Source organism: Malania oleifera, chromosome 5, assembly GCF_029873635.1.
Source record: "Malania oleifera isolate guangnan ecotype guangnan chromosome 5, ASM2987363v1, whole genome shotgun sequence".
NCBI lineage: Eukaryota > Viridiplantae > Streptophyta > Magnoliopsida > Santalales > Ximeniaceae > Malania > Malania oleifera.
This window is the reverse complement of record NC_080421.1, coordinates 108,585,532-108,609,947: the sequence shown is the minus strand read 5'-3', so window position 1 is coordinate 108,609,947 and position 24,416 is coordinate 108,585,532. Positions and strand designations below refer to the sequence as shown.

The 24,416-nt window shown below is 32.3% G+C and overlaps 1 protein-coding gene across 1 annotated transcript; it reads left to right on the top strand.

Annotated features, from left to right (window-relative positions):
- Nucleotides 1-8,365: 8,365 nt before the first annotated feature.
- LOC131156113 (pectinesterase-like) lies at nt 8,366-10,879 on the top strand. Its single transcript, XM_058109560.1, has 3 exons — nt 8,366-8,423; nt 9,721-10,038; nt 10,182-10,879. The coding sequence occupies exons 1-3, from the start codon at nt 8,366-8,368 to the stop codon at nt 10,877-10,879; spliced, it is 1,074 nt and encodes a 357-aa protein (XP_057965543.1).
- Nucleotides 10,880-24,416: the final 13,537 nt, after the last annotated feature.

The window sequence follows — 24,416 nt, the reverse complement described above, 5'->3', positions numbered from 1 at the left end:
AACTCCAGGAGTACCATCCTCTTTCTTAAAGATCCACTTAGAACCTACTAATTTCTTGTTCTTTGTCTTTGCAACCATCTCCCAAGAACTATTCTTTTTCAGTGACTCCATCTCTTCTCTCATGGCAAGGATCCACTACTCTACATCTTTGCTTTGAATTGCTTCTTGTTAAGTCTTAGGGCCAGCATCTATAAGTTTTTCAGCAATTGTGAGAGCAAAGGCAGCCAGGTCTGTGTATCCATATCTCTAGGGTGCTTTCACAGTCCTTCTTTGTCTATCTCTAGCTAGCTTGTATGAATCAATTCCTTCTTCTTGTCGCAGCTGAGTTTCTGTACTCGGAGCCTCCTATAAGTGATCTCAAACTGCTTTTGTGTCCAGTTCATAGTTCCTGAGGTGTCTTAAACCCAATAGCTAAGGAAGGGCACCTATTAATAAAATATACTGTAGCATCTGCTGCCTTTGTCCAAAATTCTTTGGACAGACCATAATTTGAAAGCAAACATCTTACCCTTTGAAGAATAGTTATATTCATACATTCGGCTAAACCATTTTGTTGTGGTGTGTGCCTAATAGTCAAGTGTCTAGCAATGCCTTCTTGCTTACAGAAGTTATTGAATTCCCTTAACAAATATTCTGGCCTATTATCAATTCTTAGTTTTTTAATCTTCCTACCAGTTTGATTTTCAACTAAGATTTTCCACTGTTTAAACTTAGCAAAAGTATCACTTTTATGTTTCAAAACAAACAGCCATACTTTTCTAGATAAATCATCTATTATGGTTGGAAAATTCCTTGCTCCTCTATAAGATGGAACCTTTGTTGGCCCCCACAAGTCTGAGTGCACATACTCCAATGGTTGAGCTGTGTGATGAGCTCCCCTACCAAAGCTAACTCTTGTAGAGTTTGCATATACACAGTGATCACAGAAGGGTAGGTCTCCTATTTTATCCTTACCAAAGAGACCTTGTTTTTCTAGTTCTAAGAGTCCTCTATAACTTATGTGACCGAGCCTCATGTGCCAAAGTTTTGTTAGTTTTTCATGTTCACTCAGCACACTAGAAACCTCACCGCACACAGTCTTACCTATTAGGGTGTACAACCCATTGTTAAGTCTACCCTTCATCACTATTAAGGAGCCTTTAGATACCTTTAAAACCCCTGATTCAAATTTAAAGGTGCTGCCCAACTAATCTAGCATTCTTAAAGATATTAGGTTTATTTTAAGGTCTGGTACATATCTAACTTCTTGAAGCAATCTGGTCATGCCATCATGCATTTTTATTCTCACTGTACCAACACCTAGGACATCACAGACCCTATCATTCCCTAAAAGAACATGTCCCCCACCTATTTTAGTGAATGACTCAAACTAGGACCTATGAGGACACATATGGAAAGAACATCCAGAGTCCATTACCCATTCCTCACCTGAAGCTATCTCGGACATAGTGAGTACCTCAGCACTCTCATATCCATTTAGGACCACAATAACATCCCTTCAACAGTTTCCCTTTTATTTGGATGTAGTTTCTTCTTGGGGCAATATCTTTTGAAATGTCCCTCCTCATGAAACAAGAAGCATTTAAACTTCTTGCCTTTAGACTTAGACCTAGATATGTTGGTTTTCCCTTTGTTTTCCCATTTATCCTCTTTTCCTCTAACACTTAGACCCTCACTAGTTTCAGTTTTAGATTCTTCCTTAGCCTACAGCTCTCTAGAGTGCAGAATAGATTGAACTTATTCTAAGGTTAAATAATATCTACCATACATGATTGTTTCTTTGAGATTTGTATAAGATGAGTCTAAAGAGCTTAACAGTAATATAGATTTATCCTCATCTTCTACAATTATATCAATGTTCTCAAGATCAAGAATGATTTTATTGAATTCATCAAGATGTTCAAGAATTGGCTTACCCGGTGTCATCTTGTAAGTGTAGAGTCGAATCTTCTTTTTTTTATGAACCCCACCAAGTATAAGAACCACACAAACACAACAATTGGACAAAAATTGTGAAAAAAACAAAAAAGAAGGATACAATTAGCATAACCGTAGCTTATCTAATAATTTCTCTTGCAAGAAATTAATTAAAATGAGCTTAGTTATACGCACGCACACATTTTGCTCACTTAAAGAATTAAAGAGTTGAATGTGCATGCATGTGATGGTTGGAGGGGACTCACTCAATCATTGGTTGTGATTGAAACTCGGTGAGGATTACACACAAATACACTCAATTGATTTCAATAATAAACTGGAAATAAATTATAAAGGAAAATCTCAATACAAATCTCTCACTCACTAGTTATTCACCCGCTCTACACTACACATTACATTACACACACACATCTATTTATAGCAAAGGATGGACGATAGGTGAAAATTATAATCAACAAAGGTGGTTGGATTTGGTGAGGTTTGGTGAGGTTGCTGCCGACTTCAGCCCAAATTCAAAAAAGGTAGGCTACCGACCATATATCTCCAATGAAGTTTAATTTTCAACATCCCCCCTTAAACTTGAATCTCCTGATTTTGTTATTCCGAAGTGGCTTCATGAAAATGTCAACAATCTGATCATACGTTCTGTAAGATATCAACTCCACTTCTTTCTTCTTGATATGCTCCCTGATAAAATGATACCGAGTATCAATATGCTTGCTTCTTTCATGGAATACTGGATTCTTCACAAGCACAATCGCTAATTGGTTGTCGATGTAGACTCCTATAAGGTCATGTTGAAGAAATCCCAAATACTTTAGTACATTCTGATCCATACACCATGACATATAGTTGAACTGGGAGCAACATACTCAGCTTCACATGATAACAATATTACAATGGGTTGCTTCTTTGATGACCATGTAAACGTTGTATCTCCTATGAAGAATGTGAATCCAGTCGTGCTTTTTATTTCATCAAGATCTCTTCCCCAGTCACTATTTGAATAACCAATAAGTTTGCAATCACCTATTGATGAATAAAACATACCATCAGTGATGGTACCCTTGACATAGCCGAGTATCTTTTTCACTGCATTCAGGTGGGACTGGTTAAGAGTCTCCATGTACCTACTGATAAGTCCAACTTCATAGAGTATGTCTGGTCTAGTGCACGTCAAATATCTCTAGCTTCCAACTAGACTCTTGAAATATGTGGGGTCAGCATTTCCTCGCTTATTCTTTCTTAACTCTAATCCCATTTCAACAGGAGTTGTCACAGGGTTGCATTTGTCCATCCCAAAATTCTTCAGTACTTCTTTTGCGTTGTGGCTCTGGGAGATGAAGATTTCCTTCTCGCTTTGCACGACTTCTATGCCAAGGAAATGAGTCATCTGGCCAATACCCGTCATTTTGAATTCTTTGACCATGCTCTTGGCCATGTTAAGGATCGTGTGGTTCTTCCTCTCAACTCAGTTTAACTAGGGTATGTAGGTCAGTGTGAACTGTTTTTGTATCCCTTGTTGCCTAAGGAATTCCAGGCAAGCTATGTCCTTGTACTCTCCTCCTTGGTCTGATTGGAGTAACTTGATGCGATAGCCACTATGTATATCCACAAAGGCTTTGAAATGTTTGAACTTGTCGAACACCTCTGACTTCCTTTTTAGGAAGTAAACCCAAGTCTTCCTACTATAATCATCAATGAAGGTGAGGAAGTATCGGTTCTGTCCATTTGAAAACGGCCTTAATGGACCACACACGTCTATGTGTACTAGCTGGAGCGGCATGGTAGATCTCCAGTCTGCTTGCTTTCCAAAGCTATTTTTGTGTTGCTTACTCAGAACACAGCTTTCATATATCACATTTAGGTGGTGGATGTTGGGTAAGCCTTTCACCATCTTTTTGCTTCCCAACTGTTTCAAACTTTCAAAGTTCAGATGTTCGAACCTGAAATGTCATAGCCCAATCTTTGATGATAGCGCTCAAACACCATGGCATATCATGTTGAATGGTAAGCAAAAACCTTCGATTCTTCGCCATTTGTACTCGAGTAATAAGCTTACCTCGAGCATTTATTATCACCATCTGCTTATCTTTAAGGCTAATTTGGTAGCCTTTCTTCACAAGTTGTCTAAGACTAAGTATATTAGACTTCATGGCTAGCACATAGTACACGTTGGAGACAAAAGCATGGTCTCCTTCCTTCCTTTTGATTAGGACATTTCCCCTTCCTTGAACTGGGACTTTATAGAGATCACCAAATGATATCTCTCCCTGAAATTTCTCATCAAGTTCAGTAAACAGGTTCTTTCTTCCAATCATGTGATTTTTGGCTCCAGAGTCAAGGTACCAAATATTTTGGTCCTGGTGGGTTGAATTTTGTGCCATCAGCATCAACGATTCTCCTTTAGTTTTCTCCTTTTCTGCAAAGTTAGCATTTTCATTTACTTCATGATTTTTGGGATTACCTCTACACTCATTACTGTAGTGTCCATATGTTGGCTTTATAGGTCATGCCCGATTTTGATAATGACAAATATCTGTTATATTTGATGGATGTTTGAGGATATGTGCAGGTATACAATTGGCAAATCAAAATGATGACACAAGAAGTAGAAGTTGGAGGCCCTAAAGACATTATTTATATTGTATTTAAATTCATTAATTATTATGGGTCTATAATAGTAAATAGGTTCTAGGTTGTAATAACTATGTGCATCACTTGCACGATATAATAGGTAAGCTCAAATGAAAAAAGCCTAGAATGACCCTAGGACACTCATACATGCACACAAACACACACACACACACACACACACACACACACATATATATGGTTATATGGAAAGGGTGATCACATAAGTAAATAGAACCGAAATGCACTTAAAATGCATGTTCGGTCGACCGTACTTTACAAAGTACATATCTTTCGATCGACCGAATCGATCACCAGGTTAATAGTTTGACCACTACCCGGTCAACCGAACACAGCTCAGTTGACTTTACTCAGTCGACCAAACTCCCACTGAAGTCAACCTTTGACTCTTCGGTCTACCAATCAAATTTAAATGGGCGACGCCTTGATCGACCGAACCCACATGTGGGAGAATCCAAAGATCTAGACGATTGAACTACCTTGTTCAATACCTCACAGTCGACTGAACCATGCGAAAAAGAAAAATCGCCTTGGAACCCTGTTGACTGATCGATCGAACTTCTAGTTCAAATTTCACTCGGTCGACCGAATTTGAAACACTCAGTCAACCGAACCTCGCCTTCATTTGATCGATGCTCTCGTGTGGCTATATTATTTTTACCGTGGTTAAAATATTTAAATAGGGTTAATTTGGTTAAAATGTTTTAAAAAAATTATAATAATTCCCTATATATCCTAGACGGCTTTAATCAAGGGGATGTCTATATATACCCGTTCATTTGAAATAATTAGCATCGGATTAGCAAACTTGATTAGTGAAAATTCTCTGAATTCCAAAGCTTCCTACACTCATACTTACCTTGCCATATTGCCAAAAATTCGTTTGTAAATGTGAATTGAGTGTTCTTGTCTTATATGTTTGCTCTCTCAATTTTGTGATTGATTGATATTATCTTGTTTGAGAGCAAGACCTCAAGTTTTCTTAGGAGACTTTATTAATAAATCTTTCCTAAGAAAACTTCACTTGAACTTTGGAGTATTGCACTATCATTGCAATATCTTGAGAAGTTCTCATTCGATTTAGGTTGCTAAAATATTTTCAAAACATTTTCAAATATCTCGTGCGTTTTATTTTGAGAAAAATTCTTGAAGAGATATTTGTTTATATTCTAAAGAACTTTGTTGCAATATTCTTTGAATATTATCATTTTTAAACACAGAGATCAAATCCTTTTTGCTACCAAAATCTATACATCTCTTGACGCATATATTTTGAGAAAGATTATTTGTTGAGATATCTGAAGTGTGGCAAACATCTTTGTTTGAGCATTATGATTGAATATATTGTGTGATACAAAGATCATATTATTTGCACTCTCATGCACTGATTGCATCGCTTACATAAATATTTGAGAGTAGACATCTTAAACCACATTGAGCTTACTTCATTATATCATTTGGTGATGTATGTGATTAGTTATATTGGGTACATATCTGCTTTACATAAAAGCATAATCACTGTACCATTTTATTGTGAACATACTGTTGTGTTTCCAGGTGAGGCCTAAGGGGGAGGTAATCCAACTCGGTAAGGATTGGTTGTAAAGGTTGAGGTCAGTCCTGTGCTAATTGACTTGGTTTGTTTAGGTGCTACTCCACTCATTTAAGTAAGCATTATAGTGGCAATCCTTGTACTTGTTAGCCAAGGTAGGGACGTTGGTAATTTTTCGAACCTCGATAACACTTCTGCGTGTCACTCCTCTTTACTGTTTTCTGGTGCATGTGTAAATTGCGTCATTTAATTTCTGATATATATTATAATTGATTTACTTTACTTGCACTAAATTGACCTTAGGGTTGTGAATATATTGTTATTAGGATACTGACGTAAAGCATTAATTTTAAAAATACTAATTCACCCCCCCCCCTTTTTGGGATCATAGTAAAGTTAACACCATACTTGTGACAATTATAGCACTGAACATTTCTCTTGTCTATGTTCGAATGGTTATTATATCCCTCTCTTCTTCCTTTTTCTCTACCTTGTGGGACATAGTTTTATCGATTGCGTCCTTCTCTAGTGGGACCTCTTCCACCTCTGCCACCTTTTCTGGAGTCAAAATTTCCATAATTTCTTTCACGAGATCCTCAGCCTCGTCCTCTTCCTCACTGAGACATCCTCCCCCCCCCCCCCCCCGTCCTATCTATCTATAATGAGGGAAAACTTCATTTGAAGAGTTTGCTCTAGTGCTTTATCTTCACTCCTTCTGTTGACTTTCTGCTCATGGGCTTGGAGTGAGCCCACAAGTTCTTCTATGGACATGGTTTCGAAATCTTTTATTTTTTCCATGGTCACCGCTATATAATCAAATTTTGGATCCAAAGATCGCAAATTTTTTTCACAAATTCTCTTGTCGTTGAGAGTCTCTCCATTTATTCTTAATGGATTTGATACTACCATAACTCGTGTATAGTAATCAGCAATTGATTTAGTAAATTTCATTCTTAAGGATTCAAAATCACCTCGCAATGTTTGAAAAAGAATCTTTTTCACTTTGTTTGCACCTTTGTGTGTTCAATGGAGAGAATCTCAAACTTCTTTGGATGTTTTGGCGGAGGCAATGATTTCGAACATTTTCTCATCAAGGCCTTGGTAGATTATGGACTTCGCCTTACAATCCTTCTTTCGATCGACTCGCAAGATCATTCTTTGAACATCAGACATAAATGCTTCGTCTTCTTTAGATGGGGCTTCTCTGTACCCATCTTCAACGATATCCATGATATCTTAAGAACCTAGTAGGGCTCTCATTTAAATAGACCAATTGTCATAGTTCTCTCATGTCAGCTTTGGAATAACAGCTTGTGTAGTACCGTTAGCCATTAGATTTAATATATCAAAAAACAGAGTGATGAGGATAGATTTCGGCAAATATGATGCCACCAATGAGTTCAGAAGGTCGAAAAACTTTAGAACCGATTTTGGGTTGCAAAGAACTAGTCAAAATGATACTAAACCGACTAAAAGAAGTTCTGGACCAGTTTTTGTTTTTTTAAACGGTTTGACATAACAAAGTTTTAACCGCATCAAATATTACCATTAGGACATGTGGTGGATTCTGTGCGTGTCGTGTGTCGGCGACTGGACGCGAGTCGGTCAGCAGGGTTAGGTTGTGCTCGCGGGACCGGTTCCGGGTTGCTAGTTGCTAGCCCGAGTCACGAATCAGGCTTTTGGGTCAGATCTCACCAGCTGAGCAAAGAAGACGCGTGCGGGCGCATGAGGGCGTGAAGTCGGCAGTCAGTACCCTTGCCAACACGTGTGGAGGATGTGGTTTCGCCTCTCAGCGAGTGTAGAGGCTTTAGGACTCCGTTTGAGATGTGGTTTCCACTTCTAGACTTGTCTCGATGCGAATTTCACAATGGTATACTCAATTTGGATTTTGAGCAACTTCAAATCTAGGAAAAAATTCAAATTTTCCCTCTGTTCGCCTCTGTTTGACGAATTCCGACAAACCTGAAGCTCTAATACCACTGATGGGTGGAGGGGACTCACTTAATCACTGGTTGTGATTGAAACTCAATGAGAATTACACACAAATACACTCCATTGATTTCAATAATAAACTAGAAATAAATTACAAAGGAAAATCTTAATACAAATCTCTCACTCACTGGTTATTCACCTGCTCTACACCACACATTACATTACACACACACACACATCTATTTATAGCAAAGGATGGACAATAGGTGAAGATTATAATCAACAATGATGGCTGGAGTTGGTGAGGTTGCTGCCGACTTCAGCCCAAATTCAACAGATGTGGGCTGTAAGCCATATATCTCTAGTCAAGTTTAATTTTCAACAATATTCTAATTGGAAGGGGGGAAATTACAATTTCACTCAAAATCTATTATAACATCATCAATAATTAACTCCAAACCAAAATTTAATTTGATTATTCTAGACTGTAAAAAGAAAACCACACATCAAAGTGTGAAGATGAAAAAATTATTTGCACACACACATGCATATGGGTCTCTTTTTACTAAGTATATACGTGGACAAAGGCATTAGCGTCTAAATACATATAAATCTCTTAAAGTCTATTGACTTAATTGGTGAACTAGTGGAGAAGCAGTCATGAAGTCGCTTCCCTTGATCGGAAAGAATTTTTTTGTCCTTGCTCTCTTCTTTTGGTTGTTCATAGTTTTGCCTTGTTGCACCCTTAAGCTCCTTGCTTGAGAAAATTGCACCATTGAATAATAGTCTCCTTTACCTTTAAAAGAAAAAAGGTGATGAAGTTTCTTTTGATAGATAAAGTTAACCCTACATTGAGAGAAGGCAGAAAATGGTATTTTTAACCTTTAATTCTTTCTGGTTTCCTTAGATATATATTGCGTAGCTGCATGACCTAAAGCCCACAAATTCAACTCTTTTCCTCTTACAAAATATGTATGTTTATGGTTCGAAGAAAAATATTATCTTTAACATTAATTTTTTTAATATTTAATCTTATTAAAAATATTTTTATTTTATTAGTTAAGTTAACGTGTAGAAAAAAAAATTTCCTACATCTGGATATTTTTTGAGGCATAAAACTCACCCTCTCCCCCCTCACCCCCCCCACTGGATCAATCTTAGCTAAGCTGCCACTATAGTATCAGATTGAATCGCTGCGTCTCTGAGGTGACGATGGTGCAAGTTTCATGCTCTCCATCTGGAGCCACCCAGCGAGCCACAAGCTTCAAACTAAGGATGGACACCAGTAAATTCAATCTATTTTCTTTTTAATTTTCCGTTTAGTTTCTTTCTCTTAATTCCTGCACTCATTCTTATTTCATCATCACTATTTTTATGACTCCCCTCTCGCCTCTCCCCGCTCTCGGCCTCTTCTGCGATCAGACATGTCTGCATGGTTACATGCATGGGGGCTGGGCTAGCTTTATAAATATATATATATATATATATATATATATATATATATATATATATATATATCTGCGGCGGGTCATATATATCGATTTGTAATGCATGCATGATAATTGAAGCTCTATGTTTTAATATATTAAGTAGTTCTTATTTTTATGTAATTAATTGATTTGATTTGTTCACTTTCGCTGCAGCTGGGTTTTTGTTCACACTTCTGCTCCTATCAGTTTTGTCTGGGAGCTCCGACGCCCAACCCAGAAACCCTAATAGCGTAGTGGCCCAAGATGGGTCCGGAAACTTCACCACAATCGCTGAAGCACTCCAAGCCGCTCCGGACAACAGTCCTCAAATATACTATATCAAGATCCGACCCGGAAAATATATGGAGAATGTGATTGTGGATATCACAAAAACAAACATAGCATTCCTTGGAGAGGGTATGGATACCACCATCATATCCGGCAACAAGAGTTTTGGTGCCGGATATCAAACCTCCCAAACAGCTACTGTCGGTAATAATTTGACTATTTAAAAGAAAAAAATAAAAGAGAGAGAGAGAGAGATACAATATTGCATATCTCCTTACATTAAGTTCATAATTTATTTAACTAACTAAGGCTTTTTCTTTTCTTTTTTTTAAAAAAAAAATTTTCAGTGATAAAAGCTCCAGGATTCATCGCGATGGATGTTACTTTTGAAAATACTGCGGGCCCGTATTATGGCCAAGCACTGGCGTTGACTAGCGAGAATGATTACATTGCATTCTACAGGTGCAGATTTCTTGGGTATCAAGATACCCTAAATCCCCAAAGTGGAATTCAATTTTTTCGAGAATGTGAAATTTATGGAACCGTAGATTTCATATTTGGAGACGCTACAGTGGTGATGCAAAATTCTATTATTTACGCGCGAAAACCTCTTGATGGTCAATCAAACGTAATCACTGCCCAAGGAAGATCTGTGCCTACATCAAGCACAGGAACAGTGATTCAAAATTGTTCGATAAAGGCTGCACCGGATCTCCTTCCTTATAAGTCACAAATTAAGACATATTTGGGAAGGCCATGGAAGGATTACTCAAGATCAATCATCATGCAGAGTAACCTTGGTGATTTTATAGATCCCGCAGGATGGCTTCAATGGGAGGGAGCCCCTAATAGGTCTAAGACGGCATACTATGTTGAATACGATAATACAGGTCCTGGAGCCAACACTGCTGGTAGAGTTCAATGGCCAGGATATCATATCCAAACTAACCCTACCACTGTCATGAATTTTACTGTTAGAAACTTTATTAGGGGGGATCGTTGGATTCCCAAGACTGGGATCCCTTTTTTTCTTGATCTAATGTAAAACTGCGATCATAGTAAAACATCAATAATGAGATCCCTATGTTCCGCAGAATAAATAAACAATTTCAAAAGATTTCTTTTGAATGGATGGAAATCGTGGCAAGTCCAATGATATTTATATTTAATTTAATCACTTGATACTATGCTTTTAATTTAGCATTTAGCACGTGCATGTGTATAATTAAAGACCTCATCTTTGAAATTAATTTTTTGATTTTGTAACTAAATTGCAAATAGTTGTTGTTAGGAAATAACTAACACAATTAACTATAAGTTTAAATTTTGAATTCTGATTATTTGAAAAGGTAAAATTGATAATCCATCTAAACAGTGTATAATGTTTTATGTGTATAAGAACAGATCCTTAGTTATACCTAGACAAATGTCCAGTGATAAACTTGACGTACGCGTCAATCTTCCATAAAGGCTTCTCCTTCCAATTATCACAGTCATCCTCACACTCAAACTGATAAGCAATTAATATATTAACCATACCATTAAATTAAATTAAGAAATTAAGCTAACCTAATTAATTAATTAAACATAATTAATATAATTATAAATTATACTTTATCCAAATTTAAGATTTGGAATTCATATTAGAATTTGAAACATTTTTATCAATGGCCTTGAAGAAAAAGAATGTGTAAGAAAGAAGTAGACATTTTGAATTAATGTATGTTTCTTAGAACTCTTTGACAATTGAAAGTGGTATGATAATTTTTGGTTAACTATCATTAATTTTAAGTATATTTTTATTATTTTTTAAAAAATATTATCAATACAAGAATAGTGCACCTACACATGTATGCCAACCTATTTATAGTACATGATTGCAACATGCATTAATTTCATGGAAATGGAAATTAATGTACCTATCATATTCTTCACCTTGAACATAGGCTACCAAGATTAGGAGTGGGAGCATTTGAGTGCGAGTAAAATATGACCATAGCTCCAGAAGAGCTTGAAGCCATTTGGGGGATTGCTTGAATCCCCAAAATTATAAGAAATAGCAAGGGGTATAATTTATATAACTCCTTAGGTAGAAATATGTTCATATGAAGAATTTTACTTTGTGGGTTTATCTCGTATTGAAAAAATGAGTGAGTGATGAGTATTTATATACAAAAAATTATAAATAGGTCACTTGATGGGTAATGGATTTAAATTTGTTTAAATCGTTTATTAAATGGTTATATGCAATTAGAAACTTTATTAGTGGGGATAGTTGGATTCCAAAGATTGGGATCCTATTTTTTCTTGATCTAATGTAAAACTTCGATCATAATAAAATATCAATAATGGGATCCCTTCCACATAATAAATAAAAAATTCCAAAACGTTTCTTTTGAATGGATGGAAATCATGATGAGTCCAATGATATTTATATTTAATTTAATCACTTGATACAATGCTTTTAATTAAACATTTAGCATGTGCATGTGGATAATTAAAGACCTTGTCTTTGAAATTAATTTTTTTTATTTTGTAATTAAATTCCAAATAGTATGGTGTTAGGAAATAACTAACATAATTAACTATAAGTTTAAATTTTGAATTCAATAGTTATGATTATTTGAAAAGGTAAAATTGATAACTCATCTAAACAGTAGTATAATGATTTATGTGTATAAGTGCAGATCCTTCATTAGACCCAGACAAATGTCGAGTGGTAAACTTGACGTATAGGTTAATTAATTAATTAATTCAAGAGCTAGTGCTAATATAATTGATCACTAAGTTGATTTATATAATTTTTTATATTTATATCTATGTAGCATGAAAGTCACCATCGTACCCGTACCACTAATTTAGTTGACTGCTTAATTTTTTTTCTTTTTTTATTTAATTCTTTACAACTTCAAAAGCCCAAGGATTCATCAGCATGGATCTCATTCATCGACCGAATTTATACAAATATTTTCTCAAAATACTTATATTTGCAAACTACAAGGGAAGAAAAAAAAACACAAATCTTCCCTTGTAGTTTGCATAGGTGAGTATCGTATACCCTTTTATTTATTATATAAGCTAATTCTTATACGTATATACATGCAATCCAACAAATCACAATTTCATTCACTTCTAACATAATTGTGGATTTTGAAGGAAAATATATTTTCTTAATACTTCTGTTAGACATTTTGAATTAATGTATGATTCTTAGACCTCTTTGACAATTGGAAGTGGTATGATAATTTTTGGTTAACTTTATTAATTTTTAGCATATTTTTATTATTTTTTTATAAATATCATCAATACAAGAGTAGTAGTGTTTGGCCACCATATGACGGCCTATTTATAGTACGTGATTGCAACATGCATTAATTTCATAGAAATGGATATGTTGTACGTCCGTTAGCTTTGACTTATTCTCCAATAATTAGTGTGATATTTCTCTAAGATAGATTATACCTTATTTTATTCCTTATTTTTTGATAGTTCATATTATTACAAAAAGCATCTTATTTTTTGGTTTTATGATTCTTTCAACCAAACACTTAGTCATGGGATGTGAATTAGTTATTATAATTGTTAAAAAATAACCCAATAATAATTCTAAGTAAAAAATTTTAAACATATTCACCTTTTATATTTAATTAAATCGTTCACATTTTAAAACTTTTGAATTTAAAATAAAAATAAATAAATTAAAATTTTTTTTTTCTTGAACTTAAAAAAAATCTCAGATTTGATTTGGTTCAACTTATTATTTTATTTATTATTGTATTTTATTTATAATTCTACTTTGACCATTGGTAAACTAGCTCATTATTTAAAATCAAACTTTTAGAGTCCATGGCCAATTAATTAGTGCAAAGAGCTCTGAACAAATTCACGAAAAGCAATCACCCTTTTCTTTATGACATTCCTACTTTAATTACTTAACGTGTTTGTTATTGCATTATAATTGCTAGAGGAGTCAATGTATCAAATTGAATTTAAGTATAAACCTTGATTAATAAATAAAAATTACAAGAAAAGTAAGAGTTGACCACTGTGAAATGAGAGGCTTTTAATGTTTATGTACACAATAAAAAAAAATTTTCCCATTAATGCACTAGCCAATTAAGAGAAGTTATCTCCTGAGTCACCTCAAATTTTACATGAACCTTTAATTTTTCATTTGAAAATATCTATATGTATTATAAGGTGAAGATGCTTCTTCGGTAATTAATGCCCAACTACTCCCTCCCTCACTATAAATAACAAAGTATCTATATATAGTGGGGTCAAATTAATTACATCCATATGATGTGATTTTGATGTTGGCCTTGTTTCCTCTTGCCTTGCCTTTCCTTTATTTGAAAAAGAAAAAAAGAAGACAATGTAAAGAAAACCAATTTTCTATTACATTTTCTCTCTATCAAATATTCTTAAATATAAAATTTCAAATAAAATTAAGCATAAAGAAAAATTAAATACCTCGTTAGCCAAACAAGAAAGAGTGGTTCATTTGTATTTTTATTTTTATTTTTTATATTTTTCAAGTTTCAAATGAGTTCTTGTACTCTATTTAGATCAAGGGTTTGGTTTAAGGAAAAATAAATAAAAATAAAAAAGGTAAAATTGATAACCCATCTAAACAGTGGTATAATGTTTTATGCATATAAGAACAGATCCTTAGTTACACACGGACAAATGTCTAGTGGTAAACTTGACATACGTTAATTAATTAATTAATTCAAGAGCTAGTACTGATATAATTTATCATTAAGTTGATTTAAATAATTTTTTATATTTATATCTATGTAACATGAAAGTCACCATCATACCCATACCACTAAATTACATTGCTCTATTCTGCGCAATGGGGATTGAGTGAGACCTCCAATCATCAAAGTCATCCCCACACTCAAACTAATAAGTAATTAACATATTAAGCATACCATTAAATTAAATTAAAGAACCAATCGGGCTATTAAGCATACCATTAAATTAAATTAAAGAACCGATCGGGCTATTAAGCATACCATTAAAGAAGAGAATAAGTTTAACAAACCATGGAAGATTTGGTTGATTAAGCATACCATTAAAGAACCAATCGACGTCCCATGAAAGCATACCATTAAAGAAGAGATTCAAGAGGCTGAACCGTCGACAATTTGTTCCATTCCGCCAACGGTTCATTTCATTCCATCGACGGTGTGATGACCCAAAAATATATATATATATATATATATATATATATATATATATATATATGATTAAAGTACAATAATAATAAAATAATAAAAATAGTCATTAAGTTAATATCAATGCAGAAGTGTTTTTCTGTAGGATCCTTGATTCTATGTTTGATGCCTAAGAAAGACTTTGTCTTAGCGAGTGCTCAGAGACCATTGCGGCTCAGTCGCTCCCTGGAGGTCGGCCTGATCAAAATGGAATTTCATAGGATAAACAGGATAGACACTGTTTGTACACGTAAATAAGTATATATACATAAAATAGTGTTTTGACAGACATAATTTCTAGAAATACATAATAAGATGATACTAATATAGGTATCATATGTGGGGCTCACAAGACTATGTGGGGTCCACATGAGTCCCGGAGCCACAAGACACTGTTTATATACGTAAATAAGTACATAAAATAATGTTTTAACTGATATAATTTGTAGAAATATATGATAAAATAATAATAATATAGGTATCCTATGCGGGGCCCGCAAGACTGTGTGGGGCCCATATGAGTCCCGAAGCCGTATGGAGGTTTACACGAGTTTCAAAGTTATGTAGGATGCATAAAATCGTATAAGAGTTATTCGAGTTACGTAGGATCCATTCGCGTCTTGAAGTTGTGTGGGGCTCACATGAGTTTTTAAAATTTAAATTTAATTCTTATTCAAAAATAAATAATAAAATAAATAAATACTAAAAATAGTTCAAAAGTAAAAACAATGATAATAATAATGATAATAATGATTAAGAAAAATAAAAAAAAAAATAAAATAATTAATTAACTAATTGACTAATTAATTAGGTAAGTGATTAATTAAAAAAAATTATTTAGTGGGAATGGTGGCAAGCACTCCCACATGGCCTCCATCCCTATCCCATACACAACTCATACCTTGCCCATTCTTTAATTTTTAAAAATTATAATTTCACCCATCTCCCCACACTTTTATAAATTTCATTTCTTCCCCAAAATTTTCCTATAAATAGGGAGCTCTCAACCTTCATTTTTCACAACAATTTTTCAAGGAAGAGAAGAATTAGTGAGTGAAAGAAATTGTGGTGGAGAAAGAATTTTTGAGTAAATTCTCAATCACCTACTCTTTCCGATCTCATTTCTTAGAGATAGTTACAGTGTTCGTAAGGAAGAAGGTAAGTAAATTTTGATTATGTTAGTTTTTTTTTTTTTTTTAAATTCATACCCGAGTTTATTTTATAAGTAAATTTCAATTATGTTAATTAGTTCCACAAAATTTTCATGAGTTTATTTTTACGCGTATTTAATTATACCAGTTCTATCTTTAATATACTTACATCTATTTTTGGGTTAAGAAATGTTCTAATCCCCTCGGGTAAATTTTCAGCATTTATTTCTATTCAAAAAGAAAGTTATATATATTTTTAACACAAAAAATTGTGTGGCATGAGTTTATTTTTACGTTACATTTTTATGAAAATATGAGTAAAGATGAGATTTTCACTATATTATTTTAAATTGCATAAATTATAATAAGATGATTTTAAAACCCCTTATGGCAACAAAAGTTCAAAGTTACAGATGCTCGGTACCGCAGCTTAAAGTTTATACGGATCAGAGTGCACCCACACTGTTTACAGAGTGGTTATTTATGTTAGTGGATTTCTCCTGAGTGCACACCTGGTTCCGGACCAGGACTTAATAAGGAAAATCTCACTTAAAGTTTACGTACGTTGATTTAGTTTGGTCGGCTAGCCAGTTAAGTCCAGTCTTCGGACCGCACAACCCAGTCATGGGGGTAAACATGACTTACGGCAAAAAGGCCTAAGAGTGATTTTATTTTTTTATAATATATGTTTATACATATTTAATTACGTGTACAAAGTTACTGATGATTTGAAGGAAAAGTGTAAGTTTACGTGAAAAGAATCATTCTGGTGCTTAAATGACGATCTAAGGAAAACATATAAGGAAAAGTATATGTATATTTGTCATTAAATATTTTTACAGTTTTAAAGTTAAAAGTTTAATTTAGCAGTTATAATATATGATTATAAAAATTTACAGTTGAAATTGATGACAAAAGTTTTATGCAGAAATTTTTAAATTTATATTTATTCTAAAAGCAGTCTTGAAGTTATAGTATTAAATATTGTTTTACGTAATTCTTTAAAAGCTCATTTTAACCACACACTAATAATAATCTTATTTACTTACTGAGCGTCGTCTCACCTCAATCATATTTCATTTCAGATAGCTCTGAAGGACATGTCAGAAATCAGGCTTAGCAAGCATGCGAGTGGGGATTAAAAAAAATAAAGATTGATTAGAAATATTAGTATGGTTTCAGATATTTATGTTTGTGTAATTTTTCTTCTTTTGAAATAAATGATTGTAATATGGATGATTAACGCTCTGGTTTAATAAAAATTGAGTTTATTTTGCTTCCGCTGTAAATTAGTAGTAAAAAGTTAATATCTCAGGCCCCTCAGGGTTGGGGTGTTACAGACGGAGAGTAAGAAAATTTGGTTGACTGAGTCCGTTCGATCAACTGATAAGCTAAATATTGTTTACAAGTTTTGATTTGCTAGTTAAACTTTGTTTGGTCTTTGCGTCCCTGGGAATGCCCAGGTTAAATATAATCGCTTTTGATGTTTCTTTGATTGGAGCTTAGGCTTGCATCCTCTCGGGTATGCTCAAAGCTTTTGTACATATCCATTTTGATCAATAAAATTTATCATTTACCGATCAAAAATAAATAAATTAAGAAATTAAGCTAACCTAATTAATTGATTAAACATAATTAATATAATTATAAATTTTACTTTATTCAAATTTAAGATTTGGAATTCATATAAGATGTGAAACATTTTTATCAATAGTCTTTTATTTGAAAGAAAAAGAATGCGCAAAAAAAGAAGTAGGCAAAATTTCTCAATTCTTAAGGACTTATTTAGTATTTAGTATCGTTGTTATTTTTTATTTCCTATTTCTATTTCTCCACAGTGAAAAAATATATTACAAAAATGCGTTCATTCATGTCATCAATTTTTCTATTTTTGTTGTCGGTTTTCAACTATTTGTCAAAAAATTGATAACAAAATTTTATGATTTTAGTTGTTTTGGTAACCTGTTGTCACAAATTTCAATATCCAGAAATATTTTTTTAAATAAATTATTTCTTTGATACACTTTTAAATTAGAATCAAAATTAAATGATCATGCAAATTTAAATATATTTAAAATAAAAATATACATAAATTCTAAAAATAATAATAATAAAGCCAATTACAAAATACTTTTACTATTTTTCAATTGTCATGTCCAATAAAAATTTTAAAGTAAAATAATTATAATAAAAATTATTTTAATTATAATAATTTTTTAATATGTATTATTTGTAAATTCTTTTTATTTTAATCATATTTTTATAATACTAATTGATTTAAAGGTAAAAATGAGCAATTTTTTAGTTGAAGTTTTAATTTGTATTAGTTTTTGATTTCTGTTTCTAATTTTTTATTTTCATTTGTCTAATTTTTTATAGTTATACCAAATGGTCCCAAAGTTTTCTTTGCAACTCTTTTGCAATCGGCTTAAGTTTGGAAGGGCGTATAAATTGATAACCCCCGGACAATTTTATTCCCTAATTTTTTATAGACAACAGTCCATATTATTACAAAAAGCATCTTATTTTTTGGTTTTATGATTCTTTGAACCAAACACTTAGTAATGGGATGTGAATTAGTTATTATAATTGTTAAAAAATAACCCAATAATAATTCTGAGTTAAAAAAAATTTAAACATATTCACCTTTTATATTTAATTAAATTGTTCACATTTTAAAACTTTTGAATTTAAAATAAAAATAAATTAATTAAAATACATTTTTTCTTGAACTTAAAAAAATATTGGATTTGATTTGGTTCAACTTATTGTTTTATTTATTATTGTATTTTATTTATAATTCTACTTTGACCATCGGTAAACTAGCTCATTATTTAAAATCAAATTTTTAGAATCCATGGCCAATTAATTACTGCAAGGAGCTCTTACCAAATCCATGAAAAGCAATCACCCTTTTCTTTATGACAATCCTATTTTAATGACTTAATGCGTTTGTTATTGCATTATAATTATCAGAGGAGTTAACGTATCAAAATTGAATTTAAGCATAAAGGTCGATTAATAAATAAAAATTGCAAGAAAAGTAAGAGCTGACCACTATGAAATGAGAGGCTTTTAATGTTTATGTACACAATAAAAAAGAAAATTTTCCACTAATGCACTAGCCCAATTAAAAGAAGCAAGAGAAGTTATCTTCTGTAAATGAGTCACCTCAAATTCTAGATGACCCTTTAATTTTTCATTTGAAAAATATCTGTATGTATTATAAGGCAAATGTGTTTTGGTAATTAATGCCCCTCCCTCACTATAAATGACAAAGTATCTATATATAATTGGGGTCAAAATAATTACATCCATATGATTGTGATTTTGATGTTCCCCTTCTTTTCTCTTGCCTTGCCTTTCCGCCTTTCCTTTATTTGAAAAAGAAAAGAAGAGGACAATGTAAAGAAAGCAATTTTCTATTACGTTTTCCCTCTATCAAATATTATTAAATATGAAATTTGTTCAAATAAAATTAAGCATAAAGAAAAATTAAATACCTCGTTAGCCAAACAAGAAAGAGTGGTTCATTAATACTTTTATTTTTATTTAGATCAAGGGTTTTGTTTAAGAAAAAATAGAGAAAAATAAAAAGGAAATCCATTTTCTATTTTATGTTCTCACCATATCAAATACCACTAAAAGTAATAATTGCTTTTAACATGATTTTAAATTAGGAAAAATCAAATTTTAATGTATGCAAAATCAAAATTTTATTTTCAAATTTAGTACATATTTTTTTTTTCGATTTCACTTTTTATATAATGACTATGAAATGTAGATTTTTTTTCATATATATATATATATATATATATATATATTATTCTAACTGACCTCAAACTCGCTCCAAATAAAGATTATATTATATCACAAATTCTAGATACAACCTACATCATAGTGACGTATGCAGAAATGCTGGTACATCCAATAAAATAGTGTCACGTATGCAGTGTGATTCAACATATATTTATGTGTATTTACGTGATATTAGAAAAAAAAAACATAAAATAAAGTATTCCAATGATATATTTAATGATTTTTCATTTTGTAAGATTTATAATGTGTTAGGTGCATAACCTAATATATGTATGGGAACCATCACTTAATATGAATGGCCTAGATCATCTCTTTTCCTTTTTTCAAAAAAAAAAAAAAAAAGTAGAAAAATGCACTAGCTTATGCAAAATATTAAGTATCTTTAACATTAATTTTTTGAATTATGTGTACCTCTAAACATTTATATTCCATTCATTCGGTCATTCCAACACCGAGTCATGTCCAAGTCTTCTTCAATCTCATTATTTTAATTGAATGTTCTTACCTAACTTTACATAACATAATTTTTTTCATTTAAAAAGTAAACTTCCTATTTTTAATTTTTTGTTAAAATCTTGTGTGGGTTAGAAGGGGATTGTTTGGGATAGATTTAGACATTTAAATTTTTTTAACTCATCTAAATTTTAAAAATTATTTTGTCTTGAAAATAAAGTATTAGTTATTTAATATTAAAATTGTAGACTAATTAAAAGTCTACTCGAAACTTATCATTAACTAGCTAGTTGCTCTTGTAAGACTCGTACAAAAACACCTAAAATATATATTTTTTAGAAAATAATAATATAGTGAAATTTAGTTTAGATCAAGTAACTGAATTAAATTGTCAATAATTAGATGCATATAGATTGATTCTAATCACAAAAATATTGAATTATCAAATAGGTTTAGTGTGATTTTTAAAACTTCAATTGAAATATTCATTGACCACTGTATATATTTTTGTTTATTCCTTTGAGATCAGATGTGACTCATGCCCACCCTAAATATTTAGCTATAGATGATTGGGGATAACAATTTATGTATCCATCATGTACCGATTAATTGGCAAATAATTTCTCTTGCAAGAAATTAAGAGTAGAAATAAAATAATTTTAAAATTAAAATAAGCTTAATTACACACCCATTTTTCTCATTTAAAGGATATATTAAAGAGAATGATGAATGAATATCCTAGTTAAAGAGGAAAAATAAAATTATAGTCACCCAATATATGAACAAAGTTCGGTAAAAGAGAATATATATATATATATATATATATATATATATATATATATATTTATAATCATGCTCATGCATATTAAAATATTCCTACATACACAATACACATTCATGCATGTATGCATGCTTTCATTTTTACATAAAAACCCATGCATGCATGTGTTCTCATGCATAAACACCCATACCACCAACTCACACATGCATGCACATGGCACAAACACCCACATGCATGATCACATACATTCCCTTTTCATGCATGCATATTATCGTGACATCCCCGAGGGGGTCAACTCTTGAAATACAGGGATCAAATCTTCGAACTACCTCAACCAAATGGTGCACTTGGATTATATAAAAGGGAGAATGTATGTGATGATGAAGTCACCATCAACCGATTCTTACCTACCCTAGATAAGGTTAAAACATTTATTTAAGATACTACCAGTTCGATGATCTCTAACATATTCTTAGGTTCAAGGAAACTAATAGTTAATAGGAAAAAAAAATAGATATTGAAACACTTGTCACCATATGGATGGTGAAATATGGCGCAGTCAAGACTGCTTATTTGGGAAGCAACGTGGTGCGATTCTAGTCATCCAATGTGTGTTTTCTTCAGATGGTCAGATCGCATCCACATTAGCGATCCGTGATGTGGCAACGATCCATGTCAAAACCCCAAGGTCTGTCACAGCCTACCATGTTGTGGGTGACATCACACTAACATCACCCTACTCGAATGAATTCAAATATATATATCTTGTGTCACATATCACCACCATCTGCTGACATGTGGTGAACATGTTCTTGAATCAGATCAGCTCGATTGACTCAAATCAACTCGAGTTGATTCGTTGACCCAATGTATAGATCGATTGAACCGATTTGACCTATCATAAACCACCAATTTATTTTTAAATTCAAAAAAAATAGTCTTTAATATATTTTAAATTTTAAAAAAAAATATAGTAAAAAAAAAATCAAACAACAAATAAGCAAATTATTTTAAAAATTAGAAAAAGCAAATAAAAATTATTTGAGTCATTTTTTATTCAAATAAAAAAATGGAAAAATAAAATGAATAAAAAATTCTTTTAAAATCCTAGAAAATTGCAAGAAAAAACTAAAAATTTGAGAAAAAAATTTTTGAAAAATCTTGGGAATGTTTAATGTGATATCTCGTGAAAGAAAGGTTTAAAAGAATTAGATATTACTACCCATATCAATAAGGTGTCCTTTCTTTTCAAAAACCTTTTCATAAGAATTTTATGGTTAAACATGTTTGACTTAAAGTAATCTTAGAATAGATGACCTTCTAGAAAGTTTTCTCAAGATAAGTGAGGACAAAACACACTGAAAATGATACGTGTTAGTCTGTGGGGTCAGTCATTAGTCCAATAAGGTCCATCCCCCTGTTGTCTGGTCCAAGTGGAAGAGGAGAGACGCAGTGCTCCCTGACAGACCTAGGTCGGAGCATTAAAAAATGGTATGAAAGCGATTACCCTACTGGAAGTATGATGAAATTCACATCGCCTGAGTTTGAAAATGTGTTGGTTCGTAACAAGAAGTATGATGAAATTCACATCGCCTGAGTTTGAAAATGTGTTGGTTCGCAACAAAAACTTTGCATTCTATAAGTGAGAGAGAATGTAATACCCCGTAGAAGAAATGCTTAAAAGGATTTGATGTTACTACCCATATTAACAAAATACACCCTTCTTTTAGAGAGCCTTCCCATAAGAATTCCACGGTTAAGCGTACTTAACTTGAAGTAATCTTGGGATGGGTGACCTTCTGAAAAGTTTTCTCAAAAATTGTGTGAGTGAGGACAAAACACACTGAAAATAACACGTGTTGATCAGTTGAACCAATCATTAGCCCGATAAGGCTCGTCCCCCTGTTGTCTGGTTCAGGTGAAAAAGAAGAAACACAATACTCCTTAACAGACCTAGGTCTGGATGTTACATTTAAACACTTTTTGCTTGATTTTGATTAATTTGTTTAATAATTTCAATTTTAATTATCAGCACATATTTTGTTTTTGTGTGTGTACATCTCAATAATCAAGTAAAGGATAAAAATATATTTCAAATCTCATCTATATTAATTCTGAGGTGGATTTATCTAAAACAATCCCCTCCTTTGAAGGTCTAATTATGCATTCCTATATTGAACCTTATTTCACATTTTCTTTTAATATTTTAATATTTATTTATTTTTTAATGAGTTAATTAAGTACCATTAAATTTAGTTTAGGAATAGTTTCTGGTTAATTATATACGACTCGTAAAATTAGAAATTTTGGCACCGCTCAAAATTAGAAATAATTTGTGGTCAACTTTAGTAAATACATGCCAAAAATACTAATACCTAGAAACAAGAAATTTTGGCACCGCTCAAAAGGGCGTTCAGAAAGTAATTTAAAAAATAAAAATGTGTTCTCTACCCCTAATGAAATTTATGTAGAACCTATGAGCTTACTCCCATATATCAAAATTCATAAAAGAACCTTATCACATAATTACAACTGTTTATTTATTTTTTCCTACCTACCAATTCATTTGGCTTTTTTCTTACATTCATAATTTTGTTGTGCAAAAGTTAATATATAATATCAATAACACGCTATAAATTTTATATAAAAAAAAAAAAAAAATTGAATTCCCCATTTTGCTTTTGATGTAATAAAATATCAAATTTCAATCACCCTTCTACTTCAAAATATTCAGCAAAAACAAATTGGAAGCACGATTATATATATATATACACATACATTTTATTAGCTTAATTTGTAATGACTGATGGCGACCAGATGAAATTAATTTTATGCATGATTTGAGGTTCCAAGGTTATAAGACGCACACAGTGGTCAGTGCAGCATTTCCCTGACCAATTTCTACAAGCCAACTGACTTTTTTTCTTTCTGATGGTTATAATAAAATAATAGACCAACATGAGGCTAGAAATTCAGACTCAAGAACTCCAACATCTTCCCAACTTCTCCAAACAAATGTACACCATACGGCGTATTCGAAAATAAACAAATAATTTGTTTAATCATGCAAATAATTTTTCTAAAACATTCCAAATACCCAATTAATCATCACAAAAATGCCTATTAGGGCTGCATTTACCATTTATCTATGGTAAT

What these genes read in the sequence shown, in the direction of transcription:
- LOC131156113 (XM_058109560.1), top strand. Translation starts at nt 8,366, where the DNA reads ATGGCTGGAGTTGGTGAGGTTGCTGCCGACTTCAGCCCAAATTCAACA. An exon ending in AAATTCAACAGATGTGGGCT is followed by an intron (nt 8,424 to 9,720) that starts GTAAGCCATATA and finishes CTTTCGCTGCAG; the next exon opens with CTGGGTTTTTGTTCACACTT. An exon ending in CTCCCAAACAGCTACTGTCG is followed by an intron (nt 10,039 to 10,181) that starts GTAATAATTTGA and finishes AAAAATTTTCAG; the next exon opens with TGATAAAAGCTCCAGGATTC.